This window comes from Cryptomeria japonica, chromosome 6 (genome assembly GCF_030272615.1).
Source record: "Cryptomeria japonica chromosome 6, Sugi_1.0, whole genome shotgun sequence".
Taxonomy (NCBI): domain Eukaryota; kingdom Viridiplantae; phylum Streptophyta; class Pinopsida; order Cupressales; family Cupressaceae; genus Cryptomeria; species Cryptomeria japonica.
This window is the reverse complement of record NC_081410.1, coordinates 614,222,381-614,233,697: the sequence shown is the minus strand read 5'-3', so window position 1 is coordinate 614,233,697 and position 11,317 is coordinate 614,222,381. Positions and strand designations below refer to the sequence as shown.

The 11,317-nt window shown below is 35.9% G+C and overlaps 1 protein-coding gene across 1 annotated transcript in view; it reads right to left on the bottom strand.

The window, feature by feature from the left end:
- Positions 1 to 1,872: 1,872 nt before the first annotated feature.
- Positions 1,873 to 11,317, bottom strand: part of LOC131056462 (putative PAP-specific phosphatase, mitochondrial) — a 127,820-nt gene continuing 118,375 nt past the window's right edge. The window contains exon 9 of the mRNA XM_057990793.2: positions 1,873 to 2,342. Within this exon, the coding sequence (XP_057846776.2) occupies positions 2,211 to 2,342 (132 nt within the window). The 3' untranslated portion in view covers positions 1,873 to 2,210. The remainder of the gene's footprint in view (positions 2,343 to 11,317) is intronic.

Below are 11,317 nucleotides of genomic sequence, written 5' to 3'. Positions count from 1 at the left end.
AAAAGCATACTAAAAGAAATTGCAAGGCATACATTAAGATTTTTTTATTAAATCTTAAAGAAGAATTTCAAGTTGTGTATAATGAAACCACTAAAAAGTTTATTAAAAAAATGGCACATTTTTTCTTGGGAGAAAAGTTGCCTTACAATTATAAGTTGTGAATCCTAATGTAAGCAGTGTCCTCTATATCTTTGTTTAGTTCTTGACATGAGGATAACTTTTGAAGGAGAGTTGTCTACACCAATTTTTTGAGGAAGCAAGGCTTCACAAAACTGTTGGTTCTCGATAAAGATTCATAACCAAACAGCTGACATCAAGAAGAGAATGAAGATGGCTTAGGATGTGATTCTTGGTCCTTTAAACCTCGTGAACATCATCAAAACTCCTTCAATTCAATTACATAAATGTACCGAAAACAATAAAATGAATATGAATTGTGCACCCAACAACCCTTTTGAAGTTAAAGTGTATGTGTTAGCATATGATTAGACCAATGTGAAGTCTATCACATATTTACAACAGACTGATTGTGTTCCAAAGATAACCTACATTGGTTGCATTTAAGAAATAGAGACCAAACTAGAGGAGTTATGGTAAGCGGTATTACCATTAGTAAGGGATGTCTCTCTTAAGCCAATCAACAATGAAAACCAAAGATAATGTGAATAAAACACTGGATTAAGGCGTTTGTCTTTCCTCGTCCATTAATTCATTTTATTCATCCAATAATGATCAGTGCGAATCCAATCAATTGGATTAGCTTATGCTTCGGAATGGTATCAAGCAAGATAGTAAGATAGTTTATTTTTCAAAAACGAACTTGAAAATAAGTTTTTTTAATTCTCATATAAGTTTGGCAAGTATTTTGTATACACGAGAGTCGGGCTAGAAGCAACATGTTAACAACATATAGTTATTACTTTGGATGAATAAAGAGTTGAGGTAAATGATGACAAATGAAATCACCCTAGCGTCAAATGAGTAATCCAATCATGTCTCCTATGTTGTGTTTATAATCATTTTTATGTCTTAGGTCTCATTTTTTTGTTTTAGTTTCTTTTATTTTCATGACTTCTGATGGTTTGCTTTGATAGAAAGATGGCTGGAACCAATAAAAAAATATTAGATTAGACACATGCATAAGTTATCAATCTCAGCTTAAATATCATTTGATGAAAACTAAATCTTATCAAAATAATTCCTCCACAATCATTTTGAAGAGTTCTCTAGGGTATATCCTGATTGGACTTCCATTTCAATACGAAGTGCAGCCATTCTATTATAAAGGTCTGTGTATTACTTTCTTTCAATTTTGCAAGTTACTTATTATGATGTATTTTTTCTTAATTCAATCTAGATGTTCACAATTTGAAATATTTATCAAATTACTTCTTTTCAATTGGGTAGGTTACTAACTTGTGTATTTCTTCTTAATCCAATTTAGATGTTCACAATTTGAGTTATCGATTGAATTACTTCCCATCAGTTTAAGACATTATTTTCTTCTGTGTTTGTTCATTTTTTTCAAACTGTGAACATGATTTACAATTTATGATGATTCAAGTAAAACTTTATTACATGTTTAATGTTGAAATAAGCATATAAAGCCTACTACAAGCCTACTACAAGCACTGAATATGGACATCGAAATATTCAAGCATAACTACACAATTTCTTTTTATTTCCGAGAGCTCAAGCTTACTCCAATAATATGGCCTCATCCAAATATTCAAGCATGCATACACCATTTATTTTTATTTCCAGGAGCTCAAGCTTACTCAATAATATGATGTCTTCAATACAGAAGTTTTTTTTAAATAAGATACAAACCATTTCATGGATCTAAGTAATGTAGGAAAATTCAAAAATAGATACTCAAACCAATGAATTATTCTTAAAGAATAAACATCTGTCTAAAACAGTGGCACGTTGTATGTAGTTACATTGTGTATATTGTAGATATATACCCACAATTCAGAAACATATTGAATTGAATAATTTCCAAGGTTGAGAGAATATAAAAGCATATCCGAAATCTTGTCATATCAAGTTCATAGTAACGAATTCCTCCTCCATTTATTTAAGTATCAAAAGTGAGCTTTATGGCGTACAACTCAAATTGTGAGGTTTAAAAAAACCTAATTTAGAATTTACCTAACATTAAATGGGTTTTTAATAACTTCTATTTTGCAAATAATTTCTAACCCCAACTATATCATATGCAATAATCTAGCATGCAAGATCTTGTTCGTTACAAGTATACCACCACCTCTTGGAATGATTTTTTGTCTTCCATCACCATCTCCAGACAAAGCCAAATTGCTTCCATCCCAATTGGTTACCTGAATGGTCACTGTTAGTTCTTCATGGAAAATGTTCAGACTCGGAGGACCAAAAGAAACTGGAATACAGATACATATACGGCATGTTTCTTTTTAAATTTTGCGGAGCATATATAGACAAGAAACTGACTGGTTGATACAAAACTCAATGTAATCAACTGTCAAAATTACCAAAAAAAAGAGTATTTAAGAACAAGCTAGCACTTTTCCCCATGGTTCCTATATTGAAATGATACAGGAAAAAATTAATGGTATTTTACTAGAGTTGTTCAAGTTTCTCCAATACTTATTATGAGATTTAGCCATCATTCTAAGAAATTCAAAAGGAAAATGGATTGAATAACAAAAGTTTTGAAAAAAAATCAATTAAATTTAGTAACTAAGAAATTTTTAAGACCTGTCCTAAATAATCAAAACACAGATTTAACCCTTAGCATGTTAAAATCAATATATCATATACCTGTTGACGGGCGTTTTATGACCACACCAACACACAATAAAGTTTCCAACGGTCACCCTATCCTCTCTTGAGCAAATACCCCCTCGTATGCTAAGATTATGAAGATCATAGAGGCGACTCCAAAGTTCCTATTGCGTACTTGCGACTTTATGTTGGATATGAGCTCGTTTGGCTTGATGTTTTGCTGGTAATCCAAGGGGGCTTACATGCAGTGAAAAGGACTTTGAAAAAACCTAGATTTCAAGGAGATTTTGCAAATAGTTTGGCAATAGATAGCTCTTTTTTTGGAAATGTTTTCTCAATAAGATATGCGGAAATTAAATAGGAAGGGTTTAGAGAGATTCTAATCTAGCCTAAGGAACTCAAAAGATAACAAAGGCTCAAGTGAAATCGACCACACTTTGTTTCACCAACATTAGACAACTATGCATAGAGAGGTGCAATCTTCAAAGGTTGTGCATAAGATTTTCATATCGCCAATGAATACGATCAAGACGAACAATATTCATTCGATGATTGAAGTTAAACACACATTCAAAAGGCTCAGTCCAACCTTGCACTACAAATAGAAATCTACTTACAAAAGGTATGAACGTATGATTTCACAATAAAATAATGCTATCTATCTCATTCATCTAAGTTCTTGGAAACAAATCTAATCTAAGCGAGGAAGAGAAACCATGCAACTTCAAAACAACTCAAGTAATCACCAAAATCAATGAATCACTCTTATTATCTTGATAGCCTTCAACAACAATTTCTTACAAATTCTCCCTCTCTTACAAATGAAGGGGTGAACCCCTTTTATAGGCCCCAAAATGAAAATGGACGGCGCCGATTACAATAAAATCAACGGCTAAGTTTTGCCCATGCAAAACCCTAATTAGGCTTTAACCAAGAATGACCAAATATAGTGCCAAGTAGTGGGCATGGTCATAAATGAAGAATCTTGCCCACTCAGCGTTAAATGCCCACTAACTCCTAAATATAGCATCCACCATGCAATAAATGACCCACCACTTGGTCAAGGTGTCCATTATTCAATAAATGAGCCATCATGCATTTATGCAATTAATAGATTCTCATCCAAAATAGGACACCATTACCCCTTTCTTTGATGGCAAATGTGATGAATCTAATCACGATGGCCTTGACCTCTCCTACAGAGACACTTGGCACTGTCTCCAATTTGAATTCCAACATGGCAATATCCTTTTCACACTTGGAGAAAAACTCCTCCCATCTTGGCACAGCCTCCTGAGTCTTGTGCATTGTGCTTGAGAACAAGGAAACATTTTCCAAATGTTCCTTTGAGAAGGATTCCACGAAGAAGAATTCATGCAACCTATCTTCACGTTGTCCACTGTCAACTCCTCATCAATTAATCTTCTTGCAAACAATGCCTCAACAACATTGAGCATTTCCTCCTGAAACTTTTTGACCAATGTCCTCAAGAATGTTGAGTCCCTGTTGGACCTTTCAGAGAATTCTTTTCCAATGCTTATTGTATAGAACCACCGAGGGAAATCATATGCCTTGTTTTCCCTTATGACTTTTCCATCAATCAATGTCTATCTAGAAGTCTCCATTAGTGCCTCAAGGCGTGGAATTGTCAAGTCTTGATAAATGTGCACATCCTCCCATGAATTGTCCACGCTTTCCAATCTGCCCAAGTAGCCAAGATCCTCCAGCAGAAATGAGCCAAGTCCTCGATGAATTTGCAAGTTGTAGTGAAGACGTCTTCTACCCATTCCTTAGAACATTGAGCCATTTTCCTTATTTCTTCAAGCCCACCCACAGATTCCTTCGGAAGAGAAGAGAGAGGAACAAAAGTTTGATCTTCCTCTCTGAATGGACGCATCAAGCACCGCACATACTCAGACAAGGCTTTGTTTTCACTCTTCAACTTCTTGTTTTTCTCTTCCACTTTCTTCATCTGCTACTACAATGCTAAGGAAGACTCATCAAATTCCTCTATTACTTGTGCCTTGGTGGCACGCCCCAAGTTAACTATTGTAACATCGTGCTCATCTGAAGTAATCTCATTTTTGTCTTTGTCAACCTTGGGAACAACTATATGCAAAGTCCTAGATCATGATTCATCTCTCATAACTTTAGAGAATTTCTTCGCTATCTTCTTATCTGTTGGCTTGCTTATCCTGTTTAGAAATTCTTCAATCTCAAGTGCAGGATCCATCTCTTCTTCTGGCTCTTTCCTCATCCTTTCCTTCAACCAATCTGGGGTGACTACCTGCTGATCTTGTATTTCCAATTGTTCCTATTCTTGTGAAACTTCCTCAAAAGGTCCTAAGTCTCCCATGTTTGTTTCCCTGAAACAATCTTGAGCTTGTTAATTTGTATTTGGAGGAAGGTGTTGTCTTTCATTCCTTTGTTGAACGGGTCTTCAAGAGACACTAACATTGAGAGTATCCCATGCCTGTGAAATGTCCTAGTCTTCACCCTGCAGCTGATTTCCCGTTACTTCTCCTGTGAAGATGTCAACTTCCTGAACACTTGAAGAACTACTAGGCGACTACACTTCCTCCAACCTTGGCATCTTCTATTGTGGTTCCTCTCTTTGAACCTCCTTCCTTTTCCTTCCTTGCGAATTCCTAAGAACACTTTTCTCTTTTCCTCGTTCCATCCTTTCCTGTGGAATTGCTTCTTCTTGGGCTTGAGCTCTTGATGATCCTTCAATGACCTCATCCTAGGATTCCAAGTCTCCCATTAGGTTTTAAGTTAGGCGAACATTCTTTGCTTTCAATTTAGCGATGTGTCGTTCAACCCAGTGCCTAGTGAACTTCATAACTGGCCTACTTAAAACATCTAAATCATCAACTTCTGGCTCTGACCAGTTAGGCGCCTGAATTATCTTATCCTTCTCCTTTTCCTAATCCGACTGAACGGTATTCAATTTAAGAGGCAATCTGGAGAAAATCATCTTTCTGATTTCATAGTAATCTTTGGTGTTAGCCCAATAATTTTCCAGCTGAATCTTGTTCCTGTGCTTTATGCCAACTACCACCCTTATCATACGGATCAAAAAATGTCCTTGCGGTATGAGGTGCTAGGTGGTAGAATATCAATTCATTTGTTGTCTTTTCCACTGTCACCAATGATGGATACATTTCATCATAATCTCCTATGACAATTGGAAGTTTGAGCCCAATCTTCTTCTTCTTTTGAATCTTGTCATAGGCAGTCAACAATCTAGTTACTTCCAATAGCACCACCTTGTCTATTAGATATCTTGGGAGTTTATATGGCTAGGTAGAGAATCCTTGGACCCAGATGTAAGTAAATTTTGGAAATTGAATGTACTCGGCCCCATACTTCTTTACCAACTTCCTTGCCTCTTGCAACAACCTTGTGTGAACTCTTCCTTGCAAAGATCTAGCAATATACATAGTGAAGGACTAGCTTGCTTTCTTGAAAGTAGGGTCATATAAGTGCAATTGCGGAAGCACTCATGGACCTTCAGTTGTTCTAGACCGCATCCCATGGGTCCTTTGCCTACTAGTCCGTTGAATTTGCCCATTTTAGCCAACATGTAGATAACATAAGAGCTCATGTAGAAAGATTGGGGCTGATTTAAATTCCTCAGTTGCTCGTCCAGGTTGTTGCTAATTGCCCAATCTACCACCTTTATGCCCTCCATTACTTCTCCAATGAAGTAAAACATCCAACATTCAAAGATGTAAGCCTGTGGACATCCCATAACCTGGCTCATCATTAGCACAAGATCATAATCTATTGATGATTTTGACGCATCTCTCAAAGCCAGAATCATAAATCAAAGTCACTCTTTCCTTGGTTTTATACATCATGGACTGGAATGTTGGGATTCCAAAAGCTTCACCGATTGATTCAGCAATGAGACTTGCCAAGAGCTTACCATAATGCTTTGCACATTCCATGATCAGCTCCAAGCAATGGATGGCAGGAGGGAAGCCGACAACTACTACAATTCCACTTCTGACTATCTTCCTGGCAGTAGTTGATGGCTTCTGACTATCTTCTTGGCAGTAGTTGATGGAGGATGTTCATCTTGACCAAATGATAGTTCTGATACTAAATGTTTAGTACAGATGCCAAGCTAACAAGATGAGAGGGGGGGGGTGAATCATCCAAACTTAATCTTCCATAAAAACAACAGATTCAGCCTCGGTAACCTTATCAGAAAAACAGTAAAGCATGCAGACTCATAAACAGATAAGATCACAAAACATATAACACCAGATTTAACGTGGAAACCCAAATAGGGAAAAACCACTATAGGATTTCGGACCCACTAAGAAATATACTCTTCTAGAGTATGCTCGGTTAAAAGCAAATCCTGTTAAAAATTACAAACACATTGCTAGATGTGACCCGGTTAAGGGATTTCCCTCAAATCTGTTAGGATCTTCACCTTGTTAGAAGTGACCTTGTTAAAGGATTTCAAACACTCAATCAGAATGTCACCTTGCTAGAGGGTTTTACAAATAAGATTGTTAAGTCCACTCGGTTCAGAGATTTTCTGTTACTTCACAAAATAACAGTAATAAAAATATATCTGCAACTTCACATCTAAAAATGCTAAAGCAGATTCTTATTTGCTCAATACAATCTAGTAATAGGACTTATCTTGTCCTTCTGCTGGGCTCTATACTCTATTAATCAAATAGGTCTTCAAGCTTTTGTGCTCGGTAATCACTATGTAGCATCCCTGTGCTTACATTTGTCTGCATACATTGTTTATCAACAGTTCCTTATTTATAAACAATTTGCTAACCGCTTAATCTCCTTGATCACATTTTCCATGATCAATCATAGCCATCAGATTTTCAAACTTGACCAGGTTCAATGTATCCTTCGATCTGAAAACGTTTTACCTCGCCTTGGAACTTGCATACATTTCTTGGAACTTGTGCTAAGGTATTGCGGTTCAATCTGAGCTGTAGATCTTCCTGCCGATCTTTCATTGCCATAGATTCTTAACAAACTTCATGCACGTTGTATCAATCATTTAATCATAACCAGCTCATCAGCTTCCATCATTAAATAACGCTTTTATTCATTCAATGCATTTTGTTATCACTCGGTTGCAACTCGGTGAATACTAAACTTCACTCGGTAGACATTCCACCTTCATTAACCGATAGCGATAACCTTAGGGTTTACCGACTAGGTTCCTTAGGGTTTACCGACTAGGTTCTTTGCTCGGTAACATAGAATAGTATTAACCTTACAATCAATAGCATATGTAGGATATCAAAACAATCTAAACATCATGATCTCATCATTGTCTAACTCGGTAATAGTTGCCCATTGAATAACTTATTCCTCCCCTTATTCATCATATTCTTTCTATGTCTTTTATCGACATCTTAATTCTCTTCAAAACATACTTCTTAAGATATGGCAACATCATACTGAATCAGAAAATCAATTTCTTGACATCAATGACAAAATAATAATATTAAGACAGTAAATATCCTTAATCAGTTATATCCATAATCATCAACAACCTTCTCAATATCCTTATTGAAATGCCAACAATCTCTTATTGTAATTGGAATGCCAACAATCTCCCTTTGTCTGTTATAATGCCAACAATCTCCCCCTTTGGCATTGATGGCAAAACCAATTGATTTGACCTAATTGATTCAGATTCAAATTGTTGTGAAATGCTGAAATGCTCTCCCTGTTATCAGATTTCTCCCTCATACATCAGTCTTCTCCTTTTTTGTTCATCAGTCTTCTCCCCCTTTGACAACAATGTCAAGAAGTAAAGAACTAAAACATGATTTCTTCCGCTGAGAAGTGAATTCCTTGCTGTTATGTATCTACTCAGTCTCGGTCAGAGCATTTTGTCTTCAATTCCTGTTCTCTGATATTATTTCTTGCACACCTTTAGAAAACCTCCTAAAGTGTGTAAATCAGCATCAACTCCTAAAAGATATTCTGTAGAGTCATCGAATTGATGCTTTCACCGAACTCGATCAGTGAGTGGAAGATAGGGGTAGGACATCTAACTTGCTTCTGAGATACTCAAAAGTGTCCCTAGGCAGTGACTTGGTGAAGATGTCTGCTATTTGTTCCTTTGTGCTAACATATTCTGACACCACTTTCTTCTCTTGAACTTCTTCTCTAAGATAATGATATTTGATAGAGATGTGGTTTGTCTTAGAGTGCATAACAGGATTCTTTGAAATGTTAATGGCACTAGTATTGTCACAGAATATAGTTACTGGCTCGGTAACTTTCTCATTTATACCTTCCAACAGTTGTTTGATCCATGCTATATTAATGCAATTCAATGCTGCAGCAACATATTCAGCTTCTGTTGTTGACTGTGAAACACATCCTTGTTTCTTGCTAAGCCAACTCACTAGTCTTTCTCCTAAAAAGAAAGCTCCTCCACTTGTGTTTTTCCTGTCATCAATGTTGTCTGCCCAATCAGCATCAGTATAAACTTTTAAATCAAAATAATTTCTCTTGTGATATGCTAAGCCATAATCCTCAGTGCCTCTCAGGTATCTGAAGATTCTTTTGATTGCTGTCATATGAGTTTCTTTGGGATCTGCAGAAAATCTTGCAACTATACCTACTACATGTGCTATATCCGGTCTGCTGTGAACAACATATTGCAACTTTCCAATCATAGATCGGTAAAGTGTTTCATCAACAGATGCAGATTCATCATTCTTTGATAGTTTACAGTTGGTAGTCATAGGAGTGCTTACTGGTTTTGAATCCTTCATTCCAAATTTCTTCAAGATTTCCTTTATGTACTTGGATTGGGTAATGAAGATCTCATCTTTCATTTGCAGTATCTGTAGACCTATAAAATACTTTATCTCACCGATTAGTGACATCTCAAATTCTTTGCTCATTTCATTTCCAAAGTTCTTGCATAGAGAATCATTTCCACAAAATATAATGTCATCAACAAATATGGCTGAGATCAGTATTCCATTTTCATCATTCTTCATGTACATATTGTTCTTTTCACTTGTTCTTATAAAACCAATCTTGATCAAATAAGTGTGCAATCTTTCATACCATGCTCTAGGTGCTTGTTTCAAACCATATAATGCTTTGTTCAATTTACATACCTGATCTTTATTCTTTTCTTCAACAAATCCTTCAGGTTGTTCAATAAAAACTTCTTCTTCTAATATACCATACAGAAATGCAGATTTGACATCCATTTGATATACCTTGAAATTCTTGTAAGCAGCATATGCCAACAATGTTCTTACTCCTTCAAGTCTTGCCACAGGTGCAAAAGTCTCACCATAATCAATTCCTTCTTCTTGAGCATAACCTTTGCAAACTAGTCTTGCTTTATTTCGAATGACCTCACCTTTTTCATTTAACTTGTTTCTGAAAATCCACTTTGTACCGATTACATTTTTGTCCTTCGGTCTTGGGACCAGTGTCCATGTGTCATTTTTCTTGATTTGATCAATTTCTTCTGTCATAGCATTTATCCAATCTTCACTGTTGAATGCCTCTTTCACTATCCTCGGTTCAAATTCAGATATCAGACATGTGTTCTGTCTCAGTTTATTCCTTGTCATCACTGGATCATCCTTATCTCCTATAATCTAACTTGATGCATGATTCCTTCTGACATACTTGGCTAATATAGGCTCGATAGGCTCTGTATGATCTTCTTCATCACTCGGTAACTGGATATTTTCTTCATTTCCTTCAGCAGTCTTCACGGTAGAACTTCTCAGTTGAACATATACAAATCCTTCATAATCTTCTGGTTCCTTGGAATTTCCTTCATCATTTCTTTCTGCAAATTCATCAATTTTTATATTTGCAATTTCTACTATTTTGTTAGATGATTTGATCAAACATTTAAATGCTTTGCTTCTAGAAGAATAACCTAGAAATGTTCCTTCTTCACTTTTCTGATCAAACTTACCATTTCTGTCATCTTTGTGTACGTAGCATCTACTTCCAAAGATTTTAAAATAATTTACATTAGGTTTCTTATCATACCAAATTTCATAAGGTGTCTTCAAAGTTCCTTTCTTCAGTTGTACTCGGTTCAGGGTGTAAACTGCTGTGCTTATTGCCTCTCTCCAAAATGCTTGAGGTACCTTCTTTTCTATCATCAAGGTTCTGGCACAATCCACAATAGATCTGTTTCTTCTCTCAGCTATTCCATTTTGTTGTGGAGTTCTCGGTGCAGAGACTTGTCTTTTAATACCATGATCATTGCAGTATAAGTTAAACTCATCAGATGTGAACTCTCCTCCTCTATCTGATCTAAGACATTTCAGTTGTCTTCCTGTTTCATTTTCAACTCTTACCTTGTACCATTTAAACATTTGAAAAGCTTCTGATTTTTCTTTTAAAAACATAACTGACATCATCCTTGAATAATCATCCACAAATAATATGAAATATTTGTCACCATAATAACTTTGAACTTTCATAGGACCACAAAGATCAGTATGCACAAGATCTAAAATTCCCTTAGAAGTGTAAGACTTACTTGTAAAGCTTGATC